The 25313-nt window shown below is 38.7% G+C and overlaps 2 protein-coding genes and 4 non-coding genes across 20 annotated transcripts in view; 4 read left to right on the top strand and 2 right to left on the bottom strand.

The window, feature by feature from the left end:
- Window positions 1-14756, bottom strand: part of LOC124212755 (sodium-independent sulfate anion transporter) — a 23031-nt gene extending 8275 nt beyond the window's left edge. The window contains exons 1-2 of one of the 3 annotated variants that reach the window (XM_046613149.2): window positions 1919-2104; window positions 1452-1605 (exon numbers count right to left, since the gene is read on the bottom strand). The gene's annotated coding sequence lies outside the window, so the exon portion shown is untranslated. Of the gene's footprint in view, window positions 1-1451; window positions 1606-1918; window positions 2105-14527 lie in introns of those variants that run through there. The other 2 variants (XM_046613151.2, XM_046613150.2) reach the window with 2 other exon arrangements.
- Window positions 6961-7034, bottom strand: TRNAT-AGU (transfer RNA threonine (anticodon AGU)). Its single transcript has one exon. It is a non-coding gene; the product is annotated as a tRNA-Thr (tRNA).
- On the top strand, window positions 10477-10558 carry TRNAS-GCU (transfer RNA serine (anticodon GCU)). The gene has a single exon. It is a non-coding gene; the product is annotated as a tRNA-Ser (tRNA).
- On the top strand, window positions 10550-25310 carry LOC124212756 (sodium-independent sulfate anion transporter). 13 transcript variants are annotated; one of them, XM_046613152.2, is made up of 11 exons: window positions 16146-16164; window positions 16309-16372; window positions 18652-18747; window positions 20399-20586; window positions 20852-20989; window positions 21180-21458; window positions 22319-22628; window positions 22714-23016; window positions 23597-23831; window positions 24439-24677; window positions 25017-25310. In XM_046613152.2, the coding sequence occupies exons 2-11, from the start codon at window positions 16318-16320 to the stop codon at window positions 25043-25045; spliced, it is 1872 nt and encodes a 623-aa protein (XP_046469108.1). In that variant the 5' UTR covers window positions 16146-16164; window positions 16309-16317; the 3' UTR covers window positions 25046-25310. The 13 variants fall into 13 exon arrangements, with proteins under 13 accessions (XP_046469112.1, XP_046469109.1, XP_046469113.1 ...); XM_046613156.1 differs by lacking the exons at window positions 16146-16164; window positions 16309-16372 and adding an exon at window positions 10550-10557; XM_046613153.2 differs by lacking the exons at window positions 16146-16164; window positions 16309-16372 and adding an exon at window positions 12783-13050.
- TRNAF-GAA (transfer RNA phenylalanine (anticodon GAA)) lies at window positions 11534-11606 on the top strand. The gene has a single exon. It is a non-coding gene; the product is annotated as a tRNA-Phe (tRNA).
- On the top strand, window positions 13316-13397 carry TRNAS-AGA (transfer RNA serine (anticodon AGA)). The gene has a single exon. It is a non-coding gene; the product is annotated as a tRNA-Ser (tRNA).
- Window positions 25311-25313: the final 3 nt, after the last annotated feature.

Here is a 25313-nt window from a genome sequence, read left to right on the forward strand (position 1 = left end):
AAAAGTTCTACGAACAACAAGCTCGGAGATATTCAGAGTTTCGTCTTACCGCGTCACAATCACAATTAGTTATACACACGTTCGCGTGAATACATGTAGTAAAACAATTCGTATATAATATTCGCGATGCGATATAATGTAACGTTTACACACGGTTGACTAAAAAAAAAATATAAAAATGTCCCAGCGGATTGACGAAAATTTTTGAATTTAATTAACCATTTTTCAGTGTACCGCCGAGTGAAGAAGAGGGAAGAAAAAAAAAAAAAAAAAATGGCAGCGATTATAAATTGAACGTTAAAATTACAGAAATTCGCGTCACATTTATCAACAGAAATATAAAGTGGACCTGATGAAACGTGACTAATTACGTTTAGTTAATTAAAGTTCTCCAACATTGCGTATAATATTAATCTCGACAACGTTCGGCAACGGCTCTTGAAATAAAGGCGATATTACAGTTGAAATAACTCGAATCAATCGAGGCGTAAAGTTGTATAAGGTAAAGGAATAAATAATAAATATCCTCGCCTATCTCTCTCTAACGAGGCGCGAATCGGATTCAGGTTGGAAAACGAGCCGCGAGTTTGTCGAATAGCCGACGGAATAGAAGATGCAGATTTGCACGTGCGGCATGTGCTTCGAAAGTTTCCCCGAGTCAGTAAGTCAGTCAGGCCAACATTCTACGTATATGGTAAATACGTAGGTATGTACGTATTTCTAAACGACGCCCGTGCTTTCTCTATAGGATAGAATTAAACGGGTGAAATTACGGCTACACTTCGTATTTCAGTTTTTCACACTCTATTAAAATAAAAAAATTCACTCGATTCCGAGTTTCCCAACGCTGAAAATCTTTCGTGTTTCAAGTTCGTCCGGTAGTTATAATCTCGTTGTGGATTCCGTCGCACCCGACGTTTCTAGAACTTTTATCTATACGTCTATCGTCCGGAGAAAACATCCCGAGCTCGAATTCCTGCGGGCAAGACGATCCCTCTGCTGACGTCACGACAGCCTTCCTATTAAAGGTTCGTCGTAGATAGTTAGGAAACGAAAATTTTCATTTCTAAGAATCAGATATTTGAGCCGAACCCTGCGGGTGTTTTCATCCTAAATTTTCGGACCGCTGTCCGGAGGTACCATTATTGCTGCGGGAAAGAGTGTTCGTTTCGATTTTAACGTTTTCAACGCTGCTGTTTCAAACTACAAACGCATTCCCATGCCAGTGATTAATTCGCTTATAAAACCGTCGCTGAAGCAGATACAGCCGATCGGTTTGTTTGATCGATCTTCGATCGGTGCCACGTGTCGATCGGCACAGCTGTAAATCGACTCGCTGTAATAATTTTTAAAACGATATCTGCACTGCGCAGACGAGATCTTGGCGATCGATTTGATGCAATTTTGTTTTTTTTTTTTTTTTTTTCAATTTAACGCAATTTAATACATACCTGATTATATCCGAAGATTATTCCCGCATCGATTATTCGCTAAATTTTATTTACACTATAGTGTTACTATGCACGCCTTAATAACTTTACACTGCACACCAGATTCGATTTGTTGTTAGTTACGATCGGGTATGTGATAAGATTTGTTCCGTATCTGTTAGGAAGAGGTACACAAACCTTATTCTTTAAACAACCCAAAAACGTAATACGACGTCACTGTGTTATTCACATTAACATGTGATATTTATGCAGGTATATTTTAGATATCGATTAGGGTTTGTATAATTAACCGATATGTTTGAGCGGAAATAAAAATTGGGGGGAGGGGGGGGGGGGGGAAAAAATAACACCGTAGCTTAAGTGTACGGTAGAATTTAATTAAACACCGTTACATCTCTGCAGCGCACTTGATCAAACAATCGGTTGTTATACAAAAATTAATATTTATAATTCACGTATCGTTATACCTTTTACAGTCGAGATTCAAAATTATTTCCCACACTGTTATACGGATTTAAGGAGATACTTGTATTTTTTCAAAGATATAATTATCGATCGAATTCGTTGCTTCGAAATCGGATTTCCAGCCGGAGTCCAACGCTAATATACCGCTGTTACAGACCGAATCGAGGCGCCGACTGCAACTGAGAACTGGCAGGGGTGACAGGTGAAAATTTACCTGTCACTAAACCCAATCCAACGATCCAACGATCCAACGCGCATGCGCGTTACTCTCAAAACACAGCCACGTGCTCGTCGTCGCGATACCTACGACGACTACGACCAGCGGTCTGGTAGACTTGTCGTTAATTATCCACGTATTCCGTAATCATTAATTATTATTGTAAATTTACTGTAAAAAAGTCCGTAGTCAAATTTAAAAAATCGGTGTGGCTGCACTGAGAAAAATTTAGTAAAACGGGTATCGTTAAAAAAACTGTTCGAATATTGTTGGAATTACGAAAAACGAGGTACGCCCAACCATTTTGCGCCATTGTCGATCCTTTTTTGGTTATTGCAACGCAAAATCAGTTTCTGAGGTTCACTCTACTTTTTTAGTTAAACAAGGCTTTAACGTCAATTTATCGTTGCACGAGCGTTAAATTTTCGCAACAGTTGCAAGAAAATATAGCAACAGTGATCGTGATGAGAAAGAATAGCAACGGATACTAGAGTTTCCGGTAACAGCTAGAAAACTAATTTTCATTTTCTACCTAGAATTATATTCTTCGATTGTGGTAAAAAATGAAAATAGTTAAGGACCGAGCGGTAACCGGAACTAAAAAATTCTCTCAGTCTACGTAAATTATTATGTATTTGCATTAAACTTTATTAAAATTTATAATGTAAAACAGAATAAAGCAATTTGAATTTACTAAATTGTGTAGTAAATTTACTGTATTTATAAATTGAATGTAGAGCGAACTTTTGATTTACGAATGAAACTTTCGATACAGTGTGGGAAGTTTCGTAGAGAAATTTTTAACATTGTAAGGAAAAGCTGCCGAGCAATAGAAAAATAACTACCTATAATAAACGGTGGGTACGAATCGAAAGTTAGGAAAGCAGGAAAACCCGTTTAAGTTATTTTCACCGGTATTATTTTCCCGATTATGGGGAACACGAATGAAACAACATAGGTATATCACCGTGAAGTAGAGATGGATTTGAGCAAATTTGTACAACACGAGGTGAGATTCGTGTGATCTGAACATTAAGATTTTGCGTCTCGAATGTTCGAACAATTGATTAGACTCTGTTGTTTCAGTGCAAAAATGAGCCCAACAAATATTAGAATCCGATAAATAACACCGAAGGTTAATAATTTTGAAAATTTTAATTCTAAAACCTTTTTTTTCAACTGCCGATATCAAGCGATTAGCTTCTGTGTTATTCAAACGTTCTTACATCCATTTGTATTACATTATAGTAGCTGTGATAATGTTGTTTCATTCGCCTAGAAAATCATGAGCGCAACTAGCATTGCTGGAGATTTTTTTTTTTTTACAACGTTTTTTTTTTCCCTTCTCCTACAACTTCTGATTCGGACTGTGGGGACCATTCATCCTTGAAGAATGTCCAGTTCTAGTCTGTCGCACTTTATACGTTGTGGTTTCATGATCGCCTATATATAATAACAATAAAGCGTTAAATTCATTTCTCATCGTTCTCTTCTTCTCAATTTTATTTCGCCCCAGGCACTCGCATATATAATTATCGCATATTCAATTAATCATCCCGGATGATATTCGGTTAGTTCTATCGCGTGTTTGATAAACTGGTTTTAAATTCTCCTATTTTTGATACCAGTCTACTGTTACGAATAAACACACACTGTACATAAACTTTTTTTTACTTTTCATTTACTAACCAAGGCATGTGTATTACATACATATTTACACAATGTTTGCAGAGAATCCGCACGAGGATTTGTGCAAACTTTTATATACAGCTATACTTCCACAATATATGTATTATACGCATATAATATTTGCAGACCGTTGATCAAAAAGTGATTATACCTGTAACAGGTACACGGTTTGCATCGGAGATAAAACGAAATATCGAGCCTCTGCGTGTATTCGTATTTATATTTTTTATTCTCCCTATTCTTTTATCGCCCCCTGGATCTCTCAAGGAACTTCCCGTGGAAGTTGAATTATTATTTTTATTATTAGACAACGTTAATCGGCCGCAGGAGCGGTTGTATTACATAATAATTTATTCTTTATGTACCTGCAGTATATCCGTATACATACACAAACACACACACACACACACACACCTGATTTGTCGAGATTAAATCCGGAGAGCATTGATGGGAATGTGTATGTATAAATAGCCATTTCCGGTTACCGACATTATTTACATACGTAGACATGTATGCGGTATACCTGTTGCATGGTTGCTTGTGATGCATTTGTGCAGACAATTAAGAACCGTATAACAGGGTTGGAATAGTATGTATATATATATATAGATACATGTGTATCTCCATCAGGGTGGTTCATTTTTTAATTTTTTTGATGTTCCATTCGAAAAATTTGCGACAAATACTGAGGAAAACTAATTGTCGTAAAACCTGGGGGAGGTAGGAAAATATTTAAAAGTCGCTTCCAATTATTGTATTAATTTTTATTTATTTTTATGTCTACACCTCATGTTAGTTCATTTTATTCGTATCGTGGTCCAGTTAATCGTTGTTCAAAAACAATCAGTACCGAAAACGAAATAGGGACATTAAAGTTGATGCGATAATCCTGTTTCGGTGAAAAAAAACTGTTATCCAAATTTCTCCGAGACGATTAATCTTTCGGATAAAAGACGAGTACAGCCAACTGCGGAATTGTTAGTAACCAGTTTGCCGTTGATTGGTGAACGATTAATTGGACCACGATACAGAAGAAAAAAAAAAAAAAACATAAATAAACTAATATATATGCATATATATAAGTCCGTAAGGTATACACATAAAAATAAATAAAAAATATTACAATAATTGGTAGCGACCTCTAAATATTTTTCCACCTCCTCCAGGTTTTACGACAATTTCTTTTTTTACCGTATTTTGTTACAAATTATTTTACTGGCCCAGCTTAAAAAAAAAAGTCAAAAAGTGAACGACCCTAACATATATGTATGAGAAAGAAAGTTGAACGGTGATTAAAATATACCTACCGAGATGGGATTTTTCTTCACATCCTTTAACACGTGAATTTCTCTTATAACGCAAAGTAAAGAACTATGTCGTATATTTTTGCTGTCGTCGTTGGAGGAAATGCACCCGGTTTACCTACTACGAACCAATTAAGAATGACCGGCCGCCATGCGCCGGCACTCTCAGGAATTGCGTTGAATTCGCCAAGGTTGTAACGCGATCCACGGTCATGCAACTACAATATCAGCTGGAATAGGTTATATACCTGTACGTGTATGCATCGCATGCATCACCATGCATGTAAGTATGTTCACATACCGAGTCTCAGGCTCATCTCGTAGGTACTATCCCAGCTAATTATCAGCTTGTGAAATGTGACAGGGTGCAATAATCAATTGCAATTGATTTGAAACGGGTCTGCGTGTAGAAGTATAATCATGTACAGGGTATGGAATGATCTGCTGATATAGATAAACAACAATTTTCGTCTCTATACAGCTATTACATACACGTAGGTATACGTGATATAACATGTCGCGTCGTTTCGACGGCCGATGTTACAGGGCATAAATATGTAGTCCAGTCGCACCGAGAGAAATTTTTAGTTCCGGTTACCGCTCGGTCCTTAATTAAATATTTTCATTTTTACCACAATCGAAAAATATAGTTCGAGGTAGAAAATGAAAATTAGTTTTCTAGCTGTTACCGGAAACTCTGGTATCCGTTGCTATTCTTTATCGTTACGATCGATTTTGCTATATTTTCTTGCAACTGTTGCGAAATTTTAACGCTCGTGCGACGATAAATTGACGTTAAAGCCTTGTTTAACTAAAAAAGTAGAGTAAACCGAAGAAACTGATTTTGCGTTGAAATAACCAGAAAAGGATCGACAGTAGCGTAAAATGGTTAGGCGTACCTCGTTTTTCGTAATTCCAACAATATTCAAACAGTTTTTTTTAACGATACCTGTTTTACTGAATTTTTCTAGTTACTATGACAAATGAAATTTTTCTCAGTGCGGAATGTAGATTTGAAATGTCGATTTTTTGATACCATTATTAACTTTTTTTAAACGTTGTGAGGGGGGTTCATATCGGTAGTCTAAAACTAAAGCTTTGACAGCCATCTTGAATTTAATGAGAGTTAATTTTTCTCAGATAACCCGGCAATTTTCAATTTTTTACTAAAAATGGTCATAACCAAACTTGTGCAGGATATCTAATTCCGTATAACTTTGGTAATGACAATGTTTTGTCTCCGACTTGATATTTACTGACTTAAACTATAAATTCAAAATGGCGGACGAAGCTATTGCCGAATCTGGTCGAAATTCTAGATTTTTATTGATAACCCCCCCACCCCCCAAATAAAATTAAAATAGGACAATCGTCGTATCGTAAAATCGAAATTTCAGATACTTTTTCTGTACAGTAATATTCATTAACGCCTTAACCTTCCGACTAACTTGTTTTCGGTCCGAAACAAAATGCAAGTTCGATTCTATACGTATTTTGTGACAATGACTGTCGATGCACGGCTGACGTGAGAGAATGGGAGTCATCGTCACATAATTTGTATAGAATCGAACTCGCATTTTGTTTCGAGTCGAAAACAAGTTAGCCGGATGGTTAAGGCGTTGATGAATATTACTGTAAAAATCAACTGGGTTAGAATTCATTCGTCATATCGATCTGAAACAATTGATATACACATCTTTTGTATCATTCTGATATTTTTCGAAGCGTGTGTACAAATTGATGGGTGAAAATTTTAATCGACAAAACGTTGAATATACGTACGGTAGAAAAAAAAAAAAAAACAATCGCGGATTGAAAAAATAATCGACATACGAGGCCCCGGGGGGATTCGAACCCCCGATCTCCTGTTTACTAGACAGGCGCTTTAACCAACTAAGCCACGGCGCCTTCTTGATATGGCAGACATTCTGAATTATTTTGAAATTATTTTCATTGCCGTCGCATCGTCTTCGTCATCAATTAATTGTAAGACTACGGTATCGAAATAAAGATTAATTATCGGGATGAATCGGAATCGCCGATCATTCCAGATGTTATCATCATTCCCTTGACGTTCATATTATATATTATCTACATACAAATCAAACAATCCCGATATCGCGATGATACGATCAGGGTTTGAATTATTATTATTAATATTATTATTATTATTATTATTATACGTGCTGAGAAATTTCTTATTACATCCCTGACGTACAGAAATTTGCTAACAATAATTTGACGGAAACAGAAACGTCTTTGTAAAGAATTATTAGCATGAGTAAAATGAGTCTTTACACGATCCACGCGTTATTTCAAATTCCATCGCGTTTACTGACTGCGGATGTATGGAAAAAAAATGTTGTGTTTTATTTGAAATAGAAAATTACAAAAAAAGCATTCATACTTGTTACACATGTTATAAACGTGCGTATTTTGTCTACCACTTAATATAATAAAATACAAATGTCTTATGTAATCCTGCGGTTACAGCATAAAACGCACGTGTATTTGCAATTTCTCATTCTTTATGTAATAACTGCCGGAAATCTTTCAGTCTTTTTTATGTATTCTGTACGTACGCGATAGGAGATGCATATTCATGCGAATAGGTACATAATGTACCATTACAGTACTAAGCACGAGACACCCTTCAACGTTTATATTTATTTGTAAGTTGGCATTGAATATTCACGAAATTTCTATGGTACACTCACGTCTTATGAAACGAGAATATTTTTTTGCACACGAGTATCGACAGACACACGTGTATACGTAATTCTTTTGTACAGCGAAAATTGTACGTCATATATTTTCGAACACTATCGGTGAATGTGAAAGAGAAAAGTAGGTACATCATTTACCGTGAAAGAATATTTATGCGACGGACATGTCCATGCCTGCCGGAGTTTTATTTGTTAGAAAAAGTCACGAAGAAAGAAAAAATAATAAACGAGAACAGCACGGTATTTACAGTCTGTTTACAATCGTAACATACCTTCGTCATTTAAGATTCAGAAATACCGTACTAGCATTTATTATACGCTGTGTTCAAACTGTACAATTAATGCGTATTGAAAAAGTATTGTATACGTCGAAGCATTCGGTTATTTATATTATTTATATACGAATGTAAAGACCTCCTATAATACTTGTAAATAATGTTTATACAGACATTATACAGCTGACGATGAGAAAACGAAGGCATATGGCTATATAAAAATAAACGCAACGCTTGATCGCAAGACACCTTAGAATTATACGCTCTACAATGAATTGTATAACGGAATGCGAATATGTGAAATATGTATTATGATGTATGTTGCATTAGTCTTTTAAAAATTGATGATTCAGCAGCGTTTTTGCAATTCTTTGTACGCACATTATACCCATAAACCATTATACTCGTATGATATCGTTATTCAATCGAAACATGGGGAAAAGCGAAGAGCTTGCAAGATAATGTACGTGCACATAATACGCTGGAATGCGCGAATTACGTACATTGCAGCGCCTTAATCATCCTTGTGAACCGGTTCACGAGCTATATTATAAACATGTAGGTATAACATTAAACATACCGACGTATATTCGCGTGCTTGTGAAAGTTTGAATACATAAGCCGGACTCTTTAATCCACAAGTGAAAGAATGACGCAATATAGACCAGAGAATTATACAAGCGGTGTGTTTGCCTTATACCCGCGATTACCAATTCTATCGTATCGTGTTATTATCATCGTTATGCCTATAGACTAATGTTCTATACTGTCGCTGATAACTGTTTATTTACCGCATTGTTCATCGTTTATCTCGTTAGCGATTCTGTCGCTGATCAATTGCAGCAGCTTGATTTATACGAGTATAAAATGTGGCGGGAAAAATTTCAAACTAAAGAAACGAGCGAACATCGCAGAAAAAAACACGGCATACGCGGATGATATTTCAGGCCGATGAGTTCGTAGCGCGACTGCAGGAGGGATTGAATCAAGTTCAAGACCACGAGGACAGAAAGTATGTACGTAAATATTTACGTATGTAAATATGATATATCATGCCTTACATGGACGGTCTAGATACAGGGTGGCCATACATCTGGTAAGCCTGAAAAAGCTGGAATTGTCTAGGGATTTTTAATTTAGTCATGGAAAAAATTTTAAAATACCAGTTTTCTATCATGGGAATTTGAAATGATTTTTTGAGGTAACGAGTTTACTTTTCTTTCGTCGAGGAAACAAATTTGGCTTAAACTGACTTTCTTGTATGTAATATTTTTCTTCAATTCGAATTGAATTTGAACCGAATACGGAGTTAACAAGCTGAACGATTTAGGTTTTAGTAACTTTACTAGAACTGGGAAAATTTCTGGAGAAAACTAGGTTTCAGGTCCTGGAAAACCTGAAAGTGTAAGAGAATGAGTTATTTGGTGTTTTTTTTTTGTCTCTATCACGTCGAAAAATGGTATTATCGATGAAAATTTTGACGAAATAAAGTTGTTCGTTGAACGTTTCTCGGTGAAACTTTGCAACCCTGTCTAATACAACATCATACCGATACTATACAGAGTGTTGAGCTGAATTGCACATCTAATTACGGTTTTGTATATAGCGGTATATTCCGTATTCATTTATATACACGTTGTACAAGCCTTGCGGTGCAGCATAGATAATTGCTACCTAATTGATTACCTGCGTCCATCGTCGATGTAACGGTTAAATGCGATGATTCGGAACTGGCTTGTTACGTTGACGGATGCTCAAGTCTCGTATAAAATAGATGCAGGAACCTGTATTATAACCGTTTCAGCGATTATGTATAGACATTGCTGGGTAATATTTGAAACGGTTTTGTTTAAAATGAGCATTTAAAATGCAAATGTCGCTTTGCATTTAAAATTTAAAATTTTCTCAAAGTAACTATTTACATTTACCGATTTTAGTTACGTTTTTGTAGGCATTTTACATTTATCCAAGTATTTTTTACCCAGCAATGTACGTAGGTATACAGTGCCAATTTCTGATTGTTATGCGCACATGCAGGGAGTCGGTTTTCTATTTTCCATAATTCAGCGAAAGATTAATTTCGACAAGAACAGCAAGTAATCGAAGCTGTGTAACAGATGCTGCGCCGACGTCGTCGTTGGCATGCGATCCTATTATGCGGAAGAATTTCAGTTGTTGTTAGTCAGCGAGACGGAACTGATAGCGCACAATGCGATGCAGTAATTTTCTCGTTGCGCAAGTTCGAGGCTGTTACCTTGTTCACGTGTCGCGTTCAAATTTCAAACGAAACAACGAAACATCGTCATCGGTCACCCGTCAGATAATTTGGCAAAGTAGTACGTATCATCGGACGAGGTGGCCGAGTGGTTAAGGCGTTGGACTGCTAATCCAATGTGCTCTGCACGCGTGGGTTCGAATCCCATCCTCGTCGTACGATTTTTTTTCACTTATTTTCTTCAGTTCGTCTATTAATGCTCTGAAGTCGCATACCGCGAAGTTGCGGTTTATCCCAGTTTTTTAAAACAGTTTACAATCAAATTTCATTCCAAGCGAGAAGGATCTCTCGCGCATTGTTCCTCCTCGGTGTTATTCGACTGTTCATTTTTCGTCATCGTAAGCATTTCTTGTAATCGCTCGTACGTGCCTAATCTCCATGTAATATACTACATACCTGTAAGCACATATTTTCAGCTGCGTGCCGTACGATTTGCCGTGTTGCAAGAGATTCCTTGCATTCTCTCGTCAATGCTTTCGTTCGATTCTCATTCTTTGCTTATAACACACAAATTACTCGACAATGAATTCGTGCTGTTTTCTATCAACGATTTCTCGCATCAAGTATCTCATGATTACAAAGTCGAGACACGGGTACTCAAACGACGTGAGGTGTCGGTAATCACGGAGTTGAGAACCACTGATCGTGAAACAGTTGAACCGCTTATGCATTCGAAATTATAATACAAGATGCTCATCGCTGAGCTTTTGCGCCTTGCAATCAGCAACCCAAATTACTTAGAAACAAGCCGATTGCCGATTACGCCGATAATCAGGCGTCGCATCACTCGTTTCATCGCTGTGTATTTCCGATAAATAACCCTTATTTCGACTCATATTAATTCAACTTATTATCAATGCGAGTACAAAGCGTATCCGTAAAACGCAGTGTTTACCGTATCGTGATACCTGATTGAAGTCATTGCTCATTTCGCTCAGTTACGCATCATCATCATCGACTTCCGCGATTATTTACAGTAACCAAGTCCAATAGAAAACATAATAATTATACATTATTGAAAGTGCAACTTTTATCAAAGCTCGACGGTTTTATTGCAATTTAAAATTAATCGAGTTACGCAATTCCGGGATGCAAGATTTTCCAGCAATTTGACTGCAACTCTCCATATCCGCCGAAATAGCTCAGTTGGGAGAGCGTTAGACTGAAGATCTAAATGTCCCCGGTTCAATCCCGGGTTTCGGCAGTCTTTTTGACTGAGTATTTTTTCAACGGTTTTTTTCTTCTCATCGACGTTTTTGTTCTACTCGGCGGGTAGCGGGTTTGAAAGTTGTTTGAAACGTAGCTCGGTCCAACTTCCATAATATGTCATGTTCGCGCAGGATTACACAGATTTTCTTGCCCCAAGGATATTGCAGTTGCTCATGCAGTTTTGACATGCTTCGATAAAGTGTCGCAGTATCGTTCCAGTTTAACGCGACTCATGTATAACACAGTCATCTGTTGGGAATATCCGTGCGTGTCACGCGACTTTCTAATAAAATATAACACCGTTGTACATATGCTACTCTACTTACAGGTTACGTTCGCGAATTGTTTCGCGGGGTAAACGTGAGTAAATGGAAAATGTAACAGTGAGTGTACTCCACGCGGTATTTCATATGTATTCGTATAATTGTAATTCGTATCACACGGTAATTTGGTAATACATTGGGCCTGGATGGGTTACATAATCGTTGCCTAAACTCGGCTGCGGAGCTGCAAACTTCTGTATACATGGTATATACGGCTGTTAATCGAAATTGCGATATACACGTATACATACCTATACGTAAGCTAACCAACGAAGCGTTGCGAATTGAGAATTCTGTACAGCTACATATATATGTATACCTATTATTTCGCGTTAATTCAACCGTTGAGCATCGCGTAATACCTTGCGATTAAACGGATTACGATCGAGTCACCTTTGCGGAGACTTTGGTCAGATCAACTTATGATTTATTGCCGATGACTGTACAACGTGCACAATGGGTATTAATGTCCGATGATATCGATTAAACGAAATTTTCGCTGTACCTAAACGGAAATGCTACAATTTTTCCTCCAATTTAATCAATTTCGAGTTCCCTCGATCCGCCATTTTGAATTCCTGGATTATCTAAAACCCCCGAATAAGGTATCGTTCGTGAAAATTCGAATTTGAGTCTTGAACTTTCGCTGCAGCGATCTATGACTGCACCGTCGGTAATGAAGATCCGCGCATCCACGCGTGGGTTGATTAATCACTCCGTATATCAGTTCATTGCTTTGGTCCCCACCTTGTGAATTCTGATCATCACATCGCGGGGGTTAGATAAGAACTGGCAATGAACTAAATATTGCAAACAGTTAGTCACCCATTTCATTGTTATGTATTCATTGCAAGGCGAATATACGTATAGCATATACCAACAGATGCATCCGAGAGTCTAGAGTACAATGTACCCGTCGTCGGCTGCTCGTTTACACCTGCGGTGCTGATCAGTTTTCGCATGATAATAATATTAGTAATAGTAATAGTAATAATCATAACAAAAACAACAACAAAAATTACTTCGCTCGCCCCGTACTGTCTATCGATTTCCGTAACAACATGCCGTCTTCGGATGTACGATTAGAAAATGATGGGGAACCTTCGCCATTGCTCCGTGAGTACATGCTCCGTATGATTTAATTTATAGCAATAACAATATTGAGATACGACGGTTGCATGTAAATATTATCTTGTAATTGTGACACGTTGAGTCACGTGTGAATGATGTATATTTTGTTAACCTGCTCGAGGTATCGCTCGAACGCGTTAGAAATTGCGTGGCAAAGATGAGAGGTGAAGAAATTTATTATCGTCAAGCTAGTCATTTGTTTAGCAATTTGTTTGAATAAGTAACTTGATAAATAAACAACGTTCAATCAGCAGTCGTGGCCGAGTGGTTAAGGCGTCTGACTAGAAATCAGATTCCCTCTGGGAGCGTAGGTTCGAGTCCTACCGACTGCGAATGACTTTTTTAACATTCTTTTTCCCCCAAAATTTCCCTAGGATCGGAACGCTGGTCAAACTCAATTTTTGCGCATCTAGTTCCGAATATATTTTGGTAATTTTTCAACTTTACATTGTACGCGACACGTAATATACCTAGGATATGGATAATTGTTATGGTGGGGATTCTTTCGTTCATTTGTTTATTTTTCAATTCAAATTTATGCTGCTTTCTCAAGTCGCGACAATCCGTTTCTGGTATAAATCGTTCTACCCCTGGACGGAGACAAAAGAGGGTTTTAAAGAACCGAATGAATAAGTTAGAATAATATTAACGGTCGAGTAGATACTCGAATAATTTGTCTGTATAAGGTATAATATACGAAGAGATTAAGCATTCAAATGACCTGATTTAGCCCGGAGTGCTTCAGGGAATAACGAGTTAACGATTATTGCGATATACATGCGAACGATTTAATTCTGCAGGTCAGTTGAAGATCCGGGATCGGTAAAGGAGCTCAGCTCTCTGGCTCTTTTTGTAATAATTTGTTATACATTACATCATACATTTGCGCTGATGATTTGTTACGCGGAAGAATTCTAACGTCACGTATAACACGGGGCAACAAAAAACAAATTATTTTTCGAGTTTATAAATAAATAAATAAATTTGGATTCTTTACATCGAATAATACCCAAAATCTTGATTTATTACTCGTAAAGTTTGCTTTTATCTTTGTTAGCTATGAACCAAAAACTTCAATACTTATTTATTAACATAAAAAAGACAAAAGCAAACTTTACAAGTAATAAACGAAGATTTTGGTTATCATTCGATTCGTAGACTGAAAATTTATATATTCAAATATTAACACGTGATTAATTATTATTTTTGAATAAAATTGATTTAAATTCAAAACTGAAATTTGTTTAGTTGCTATTTACAATAAATGTTTGAGAAAATAGATAATTTTTCTTAAAATCCGAAATATGGTTCTAATTTCTATAAAAGCAAACCTAATCTAATAAAAATCTTTTTTTCTTTATCAGTTACGTGTAAGAAATGGAAATTTTATACCTGTAAACGATACTTAAAATTCTTATTGACCGGTGATAATACCTAACTTGTGGGTATTTATTACACTTACCAAAGCCAAACTCGAGCTGTTTATACACATGATATTCCAGGAGCCGGCTGCTTATCAAATATATCATCTGACGATTGTCGGATTCGTTTATCCCTCTAATTTTTCTTCTACTCCTCCTCTCTACTTCCTCCCCTTTTCTTACGATCGATCAAAAACGAGAAACCGAGGAGAGAGACAGCCGTGACATTGACCAGTAGCGATACTGCCCACAATTAATAACTCGGTAGTACTGAATAGGTGTGTAGGTATAACAATACTACACAACAATCTCTGCAGGAGCCGTGGCTTTCCATCCGCGTTCTCCATGGATGGAGGCATTCTATTGTAACCCAACGTAGGTAGATACACCGCGGTAAATAGACCAATAAGATATCGCTGTTGGGTTATTCGAAGCTATCGCTAGCTGCATAGGAGTCGGGTACCCACACCTGTGAAGTAAACGCTTCGTCGACCACAATCGAATAAATATTTATCTCCTGCACCGTTGACATTGCATTCTTATCATTCCATCAAGTGTCGTAAAACTCTATACGTCACGACTCGATTCCGCAGGATCAGGATGAGTGATGACCGACCCTCGCCGTTATTGTACCCAAGGATCCATCGATCCTTAGGTCTCGTCAATCTATGCGGTTATATGAAATTGTACTCGTGGAGTGGAACTCTCTGCACATTTCCCGATCAAATTATCATAGATAGATCTATACGTAAATAAGTTTAACGTACACGCGATTCGCTACGTAACTTTGATATTGCAAACGTGACTGCCAGGCCAAGTTGATTTTATTGATCGATGAAAAGAAATATATCAGACGACTGAATACCGATATCCACATCGTTGTGCGCTATCCTTCGATCCGTTCTTTGTCCAAAGGAAATCGCAGGGACTCCAACAGCGATGAATATTGATAAGTTGCTTCAGGTTCTAGACCAGTATTACGTGCGCCTTGATCTAGGCGCTGATTAGCCTCGAGTGTGCATAATATTGAACACACGGTGTGTAGAATGGAACAGGATTTACCGTAGGGATCTATCGGAAATCTGACCTTATATTTCAGGCGAACGTTCATTAGCTGCTGCTGAGGCTCCATTTGATGTATGGTCGTTGATTCTCAGCAGGATTTTACACCGCGAGAGGTTTATAATAATAGCCCTCGGTGTCCGAAGCGGTGCTCAAGGACTGTACAACGACAAGTTGTAAATATATATATATGTATACATGCCTTTATGCAACGCTCGAATGGATCGCTTTGTTCGTACTTTGCGAATATCAACCTGAAGTAGAATGGAATCGAAGAAAGGATATTCCAGCTGTTTGGAATAGAGCAGTGAGCAGTTTTGCAGACCCGAGATGCGAAATGTTCCGTCCGTGAAAAGTGGACTTGGAGTAATACCGATCGACTCGTGCCTACTCGTTATACTGTTTCGAGACTTTCTATGAGAGGAATCGGTCAATCAGATCTAATACCTATATTCAGAAACGGACCATGCCTCATTTCCACCGAGTGAACAGTCCTCGTTCCAATTTTTTTTTATTTTCTCGAAACGAGTATAACTGTTGCATCAGGGTTAAGAGCCAAGTATAGCGTGACGCAGCGGTGTCACGTTTGGGATGAGATAAGGTATTATACAGATCCGTACGTATAATAATATAATCTGTGGTTATAGACGTAGAGACGTTAGAGCGAGGATAAAAAATCATTATCAGCTTTACAGACTCTTGTTTGTTGCATGTTTATAATCCGTTCTCATGACTGCACTCTGCCGAACGTCAATCGAAGTGTCGTACTATGATCGTAACATATCAGCAGAGCGTTCTCGTCTTACACACCCAATTACACACGAGTAAGTGTTCAGAATTATATTAATATCGATCGCTTATCGATATTAAAACAGTGTGTTGTTAAACTGTGACCAGTTTTCTAAACTGTTATAAAATTAATACGTCTCAGAAATAGAAAAAAAGAAACAACATTTTTCTTTGATGAAAAATTATCGATCAATTTGTCATTTTCATTACAGTTTCGAGTTTTCATTTTATCCTGTATACAACTGGATGAAATTTCAACTTAAATGTCTGTACAATACATTGAATATGTAACAATTATCTAATTCTCGTGAGGTTGAAAGAAATAAACTTGTAGAGATATCAATGATTTCATTTTTTCTTTTATCGCCTGGAATCGAATCGTGTCAATTCTTTTTTTATTTTCTTTCGTTTTACTCTTTCAAATATTACACCGGAGAAGAGAGAGGGAAAGGTTTCCGGTTATAAATTAATACTACTTCCGGCGTGAGTGATTCGTGCAAAGCAAACCTTGTATAATGTATCTCGAGTAAATTACAACGTTTCGTTTCCGCGGATGGTAAGTGAAATAATGTGCGACACATACTAACTTGCAATATGTACAATAAGTACACGGCATTAAAATTACGCAACGTGATCATTTCTCATAATTTGCACTATTGCCAGTCCGTATAATGACAATTCACGGCGTATCCAGCCAACGTGAATCCTATATTATAATATACCGTGCCTCGTATATATAACCACGTCGATATCTTCTTTAGCTGCTGGATATTTCAACTAAAATTCAACAATTCACGAGAGTGGATAGAAACATACTTGTATCAGTGTCTCGCCAGCTTTCTTGCGCGCAAAAACGGATGATCGCGGATCGATGCAACATTCGGCATCGGCATCTGTTTAAATTATAAATATTTGAAAAGTGATCGTCGTATCGCAACACACCTGAAACGCGAAAAACACGACGTTGATAATAAAATCCATTTATACATGTAAAGAATAGCGATCGCTATTCGTATGATTGTATAATATAATATAATATAATATAATATAATATAATATAATATAATATAATATCATATAATATTATTTGGCTGGAGGAGACGAGGAATTTTGCAGTGTATGCTTTTAATGCGTTTTAACCGTCGTGTGCTGCACGAGTTAGTGCTACGGAATATAAGTCCCGGTAAACTATGTCCTACTATGCAGTTCCCACTCGTGAGTATTAAATACGGACAGAAAAAAACCGCCTACGTTAATAACGATAGGAAAAGCAAAAGTGTGATGAAAGAAAAAAAAAAAACAGAAAGGAAATTGACGTAGTCAATGCGCGGCGTGTTTTCAGTAACAACAATTGTTAATTTCTCTTCTTCGACACCTCGACGTTTACTCTCGGTGCAGAATATCGTCGATATTGTTATACGTGTACCAGTATCTGACAATTATTACCGTACTCACTCCGTTTTAGGAAATAATTACAGCCTATTGCGTAGAATGAATTAATTATAATCTCGAGATTGAGAGTCCACATTGCAGTGATTTATGACGTTCTAATTATTTGACACATTAATTTCAATTCTAAACGTCAAAACTCACCGCACGGTAATTGCAAGTGAACTAAATTTCGGATAAATAACGATGAATAATAATTTTTGTTTTTAACCGGTGTGTAATCCGAGTATCAAAAAACACGACTTTTAAAATCATGCGAACGTTGTATTTATTAATCCCTCTATAAAAACGCGCAGTAGGTCAATTTCGTACAGATTATCCTCCGTCTTAATTTTTTTTTGATTATTTCTTTTTTTTTTTTTTTTTGTTGTTGATTGTTAACACCCACATGTATATATACAATGTACGTTCCTCAATGAGAATGATAACTCGACTGCGGCCCGCTCGAGTCTTTGCAGAGTATAATAATGTAATAAAATAAACCGGCTGTATGTAATCTAAGTTTATCTCCAGTTCAGTCAACCACGTTACAAAAAATTTCGGGGCCCTCTTCTTATCGATAAGTTTTGTTTTTGTTCTTCTTTCTCCCTCTCCTTCGGTATTCCGTCTGAACGTATTTTCGTTTCTAATAGCGTATATAACGTTAGCCGCAAGTCATGGCGTTGATTATCGGTTGATTATAGTTGTATTGAAATTCTACCCAAACCGCGAGGAAACTGATATAAAGCAGATAATTCAATCAATAACGAATGAATCAAAAATTGCGGTGAAACGCTGGTTAAAAAGTCTGCGTAGTAGGGACAGGAAAATAAGAAAATTCATTTTTTTTTTTTTTTTTACTTCTCGATTTCACACCGCGCTGCAGGAACTGATAGGGAAATAATGGAGGAATTCAATGCTGGAATCGTATGGCCGACGAAGAGCGAGAAGACGGGGGAAAATCATCAAACTGCGAAACTGTGTAAGTTTGGGAAGTTAATTGTCAGCGTAAATTTTACCTTTACTTATAAAGCCTTCCAGTTTCTCCGCATCCCGCAGTGTTTCGCTGTTTTTGACAGATACAATTAACAGTATTTACCGGACTTTCTTTATCAGTAAAAACCTGCAAAGTCCCAGCGATAGCGACGCCACTGCTATTTCGACACTTGAGTTTCGTGGGTCAAATCTTTGTTCTTTGTAGACGAGGAATCGTACTGTCAATAGTCCAAGTGAATTCACACGGTGCGTTGCTGCCGAAGAGCTGCCGGTTTTTTCTGCGTAATTAATCTCGCCTCGTGATCGGACTTTCAAGACTTATACGCCAAGAGACCCATGAATATGCGGAAAGTTGTCGCGTCCGTCGGCGAGAAAGGTAAAGAAAAATAAAATACAGCGTAGTATTTCGATTTTTCCGACTTACGGATGAGCAGCTAAAACCCGCGGTATTCGAATTTCGAATCCCGAAGATATCCGCAATTCGAAACTCCCGCGGTTTTCAGTCGTAGAAACTGGTCTGACTGCTTTCTTTTTTCTATCGTAACGCGAATAAGCGTTACGGACTTGAAAGATCTGCGTTACAGCTGCTGTTTGATTAAAATCTACGTTTGAGAAATTGTTTAGTCTTCCAGAGTGGACGGACGACTGCCGATGAAGATATAAGACTGCTGTTTTTTTGTTTTTTTTTTTTATTCTCCGCTTAGTCAACCAAATTTCGCACAAGTATGAATAACAATCGTGTAATAATATTGTATGTACAAGTTTAATTTCGAAGGTTAGTTGAATAAAAAAAAAATAAAATCCGGTGCTAAATTGTTTCTTAATTTTTTCGTTACTTATGTGTGTTTTTTAAGTACTATATGTTTTGCTTGACGATGCGTGAATTCGGCTGGAAGGTTACAAGTGTCGTTACATATGTGTGTATAATTATGTAGTCTCGTAGTTTGTTCGTTAGTTATAATTTCTGTGAAAAAAATAGTCAGGCTATCCGGAAGATTTATAAAGTCAGATTTGTGAGCATTGGGAGTAATAGTTTACGGTTTTGTGATCGACTGAAAATCAACGTCACACGATTATATACACCGTAATTGGTGGGAGAAAATGCGTTTAAGTTTAAGTAAGTACACTTGATTTCATTCAGGTAATCGGAATACACGTATTCGCTGTTTTTAATAGATCAGCATTGATTAATAAAATTTTTAATCAAGCAACGACGACGATAATTCTTAATTATTGTATGTTATCGTGTTGATTTAGTAAAGTTTTATAATACACAACACCTGGGAAACTGTCCTTTATCAATTTACGATACCGCCACGGTGTAAAAGCTCCAGTTATAACTCGTGTTTGATCACAATCCGATGTTGTATCGTTAAAGCGATCTCGAAAGCTCTACCAGATTGATAAAATTACATAGATACAAAAAAAGGGTCCTTTAAAATAAATTCGGATGAAGAGATAATTGGTTATTAAAGGCGATAACGGAGTTCAGATTTCTTTCTCTAATCTCGAAAGTGCTTTGTGTATTCAATCAAATTATTCACGCGCACCGCATATAACCTTCTAAATACAACGACAAATCTTAATCTTGATTCTTGATTATTGATACATGCTGCGAACCGATTTTTTTTTTTCAGGCAGGGAAATGGCGTCTCAGAAATGTGACCCGAAGGAATTGCTTCGGCGCAGGATACCGATCGTCGCATGGCTGCCACTCTACACGTGGAATAAACTATTCCAGGATGCAATGGCCGGTCTCACCGTGGGACTAACTGCGATTCCTCAGGGAATAGCTTATGCAGTTGTTGCCGGACTACCCGCTCAGGTTAGAAAGAGTGAATTACTTATCCCGACATCGATCATGTCCAAAAAGCTCCTTCAAGCTTCGCTACTTGTATGCGCCATGCCGCCATTTTGTTATTAAATTCAATGTGAAAATTGAACGATGTTCTTAAAACTATGAATACCAAAGCCCTCAAACTGAAATTGCCCCAAACGTCTTCATTTTCTTATTAAAAAAATCCTAAAAATCAGTACACCCCGTAATCCTGCGTCCAGAAATGACGACTTGTTATTCGTTTCGATTTCAGTACGGACTTTACAGCGGTTTTATGGGCTGTTTCGTCTATCTGATACTCGGCGGCAGCAAGGACATCACCATAGGACCAACGGCTATCATGGCTCTTATGGTTCAATCGAGTGTCACGAAGTATGGAGCAGACGGTGCTGTGAGTATAATGTGGGAAAGTTTGTTTCACTCTACGTGGTCTCATAGTCAGTGGTTATCGACGGCGACGAATGTCACTTGTTTCGTTAATTGTCAGTGACAATTGTCAGAAAACAAGTGACACTTTACTCGGTCGGTAAGGACCGACTACAACATCCCCTTAACCGTGAATTTACGCAAATTTTAAACAGGTACTTATGTGCTTCTTGTCCGGCTGCATAATATTCCTACTTGGTATTCTCCACATGGGTTTTTTGGTGAATTTCATAAGCATGCCGGTTATATCCGGCTTCACAAACGCCGCAGCCGTAACAATCGGGTCTTCCCAGCTGAAATCATTGTTGGGAATAACGGTGAGCGGAAGTGGATTCGTCGAATCGATTGTCGGAGTATTTGAGAACATCACGGATACCAGTCTCTGGGATACTTTGCTGGGCGTTGTATCGATCCTCCTGCTTGTCGGACTCAAGGTGAGACAGCTGAAGGGTTGTCCCTTCCTTACCGTTTGCCACGTCTTAAGCGGAAGGTATCGCAGGTCAATATCTCCGACTTGATTTCTTTTGTAATACGTTATAAAAGACTGAAAACTAAGCGACGCGTATTTTTTTTTTCATCCGGCATTGAACGCTTTAAGGGGGTGGAAACCACCCTACAAAGTAAGGCATGTCAAGGGATGATTTGGCAGTTTCACCCACAGGAACATAATTATTTCTTAACCAATCCAAATGGGAAAGTTTTCTCATAACGAGAAGTGAAAAGTGTAATTTTCTCAATTGAAAAAAAAAACTGCCCCAATCGCCCCATGACACGCCTTACTTTGGATGGTGGTTTCACCCCCTTAAAGTGTTTAATGGCAGATGAAAAGAGAAAAGACGTATCGCTTAGTATTTAGTCTACCGTAACATATTACAAAAGAAATTAAATCGGAGAGGTCGACCTTGCAGGGTACCTTCTTTGTTAGATCGCGAGCGCTTTTCTCGTTGATCACGTACATTCTTTCTACCGTGTCTCCCGTGATGGTTTCTTTTCTTTTTTCTTTTTTACTTTTCACGACTGGAGCAAGAAACAGGCTCTGCCACAGCGACGACCCGAAACCAATTAAACGAGGGTGGCGCGGGTCGAAAAAATCGGTCATAAATTTCCAGCGCTTTCCTAACGCCGTCCGTACAACGGCCTAGTTTCAGGATCCAACAGGTGGCGTCGACGGGGTGTAAAAACGGCGGACCAATTGCTAATACACAGTATTTTTTGCGCAGCCGCGTCCATAGTAGTCCAAGGATTTGATTCCCATTATCTCAAATTAACACCCCGGAATTTTTTTGCGCGGCAGAACCTTCCCGCAAATCGTAGTGGAAACTTTTGGAGGAAGACTATGTGGGTCATCTGCTTGGCGCGGAATGCCGTTGTCGTTATTCTCGCCACCCTAGTCGCCTACCTTCTCTACCTCAATGACCTCCAGCCGTTTAAACTTACCGGAAAAATTACCGAGGGCCTTCCACCCTTTGTTCCACCCCCCTTCTCGATCACCTACAACAATCAGACGAGCGATTTCCCAACCATCGTCAAGGGATTTGGGAGCAGCCTGATCTCCCTGCCGCTTATAGCCGTACTCGAGAACATCGCAATCGCGAAGACCTTCGGTGAGTTGATCAAAGCTTGAATAAGATAAGCGACGGTTTACATTTCTTCAACAATTCACAATTGGTATTTACACTCGCTTCCCAGCCAAGGGACGTCCCTTGGATGCCACCCAGGAAATGACCGCTCTTGGAGTCTGCAACATCCTCGGCAGCTTTTTTCGCTCCATGCCGGTTACCGGAAGCTTCACTCGGACGGCTGTCAACAATGCGTCAGGAGTCCAAACGCAAATGGGGGGCATCGTCACCGGCGCCCTGATCCTACTGGCCTGTGGAGTCCTCACTTCGACCTTCGAGTTCATTCCAAAGTCCAGCCTCGCTGCGGTCATCATCGTCGCCATGTACTACATGCTGGATTTCGAGACGTTCAGGGTACTCTGGAGGACTAAGAGTGAGTTCGAAGCTTGCACGTTTGTTCGACTAGGTACCCGCGGATTCCTGATCCTTTGCTTCGCCATCGAAAAAGAGTTCCATGTCCACCTTCAACGTTCGATCGTCTCGTTGATCAATTGTGTATACCTTTTATGTATACACCATTACACAAAAAATTGACGATCAAATGTATTTTTTACGAGGAACGTCGGCTTTTTAACGGCGTATGGCGTCGGGTCGATAAATCGATTTGTCCTAGATGTATGAGGAAGGAGGTATACCTTTAAACGTACTTCAACCGCAAACGCATACGTTCACCTTTCCATTTCACCATTGTGGCTGAGTCTGCTATTGAAGGGTCCTCCATACTCTGTCGGCCTTAATTGTCGGCCAGTTCATTTACCGATTAGGTACCTAGATACCGGGAAATTACGGGTCAACGAGCTTTCGAACAAATTGTTCGATGTACGCGGTATTGACCGACCTCTATAATCCTGATCGCTATCGAGTAGTCCACTCGCGATTTCGAACACAGCGTTGGCTGATTAGACAGGTGAAATTGTCGCGCTGAAAAACCGGAATAAACCTCATGTTCTCAGAGATCGATTTGATGCCGTTGACGGTGACGCTGGTCTCCTGTGTTTTCCTGAGCCTCGAGGACGGGATGATTATTGGAATTGTGGTAAACCTCGTGCTACTCTTATACTTTACGGCTCGTCCGGGAGTTCTGGTCCAGGAAGAAACGGTCGACGGCATCAGTATACTGATAATAACGCCGAGGCAATCCCTGAGTTTTCCAGCGGCTGAATATCTGCGGGAGCAAGTTATCTACAGGCAAGTCTTATCATATGGTCTCAATTTTGCTTATCCTTCAAAAGTACTGGAGACTATCCTTGAATTTTTCTTATGCCCTGGAAATATTATATTTTTAATGTCCTTGAATAACTTGAAAATGTCTTTTAATTCGTTACAGATTTTTTACTCGACACCATGTTTAATCTCTGTTACACTCGCTGCACTAAACGGTAGTAACAATCCCTCCGCGAACGATTAGTACGGGAAACTTTTCGAGACTTTCGTAACAAGATTCCACTCTCCGATTGTCGTACAAGTTTCAATTTTATTTCACTGAGTTCGTTCCCATTTCGACTGGATAGCATGAACTCCGTATAGCCTTGTGGCTTATCCCCGTATCGGATCTCCTCTCAATTTCCAGAGCTTGCATAGAAATACCAAATATATAAGCTTGCCCTTTTCGAAATTTATACTACGATTTGAATTCACGTACGGATACCGAATCGGTGCCAAGAGGTCGGAGGTGAAATTTCCGTAGGTTCATTCACCTCGTCGATGTTTATAATCTCGTTTCGAGAGACTAGCGATGGTTGTGATACCACGTGGTCAACTCGGCTCATGTCAACATCCACGATCTTTCACACAGGTGCAAATTGAGCGGGGAAACTCTTCCGGTTGTTCTGGACGGTCGTCACGTGTATCGCATCGACGCAACGGTAGCGAAAAATCTTAAGTACCTTCAGACCGATCTCGAGTCCAGGAAGCAGATGCTGATATTCTGGAACTGGAGTCCAGAGGTTCGGCAAACCCTCGAAAGCTACGACAGCTCGCTTGCCCAACAGTTCAGAACCGCACGGACGTTGGACGGGATGTTTGTTCTCCAAGGTAATCGAACCGTTTTATACTGCGTTACGTGCAGCGTGATGAGTCCGACTTAGGACGGAGACCTCGTTTCTGACTTCTGTCCTACCCATGATAAGGAATCACTTGTTAATTCATCTACTCTACAAACATCGTCTGTTTACCGCAATGCGTTAATCAACGCTTGTGGTCAACGTTTCAGTAACTTACTGTCGGTCAGTTCGTGACATAATTCGCCCTAGAAAGCGCGCAGTTTCCAGGGTCGTTACTGTATACGCAGGATGCGGTCAGCCTCTTTTTTCATCGTATTCGCCCTCATAGTCATTCTTAATGACTTGAATAAAATGCAGCGTTTATTTTCAGCAGAAATCAACGCGGTTCGAACGGAATGAAACGTTGCATTAACGACGATCGTGATTTAGAGAACAAAGTATTTCTGTGCAACTGAAACCTGATTGTCAGATAAGTTCATACTTCTGTCACCTTGAAAGTTACAAGGAATAATATGGAGGCACCATGACGCACCTATCGGTCAATCAGTTTCGTGCATTTCCTACATCGCAACACGGTTCGAATTTCCAACCGATACCTAAAGTTTAATTGTTGTGGTAATTGATTGTACATATTTACTAATAAAGTATCGTCTTTTGTGTTTTACCT

The sequence above is a fragment of the Neodiprion pinetum genome, chromosome 2 (genome assembly GCF_021155775.2).
Source record: "Neodiprion pinetum isolate iyNeoPine1 chromosome 2, iyNeoPine1.2, whole genome shotgun sequence".
NCBI classification, from domain to species: domain Eukaryota; kingdom Metazoa; phylum Arthropoda; class Insecta; order Hymenoptera; family Diprionidae; genus Neodiprion; species Neodiprion pinetum.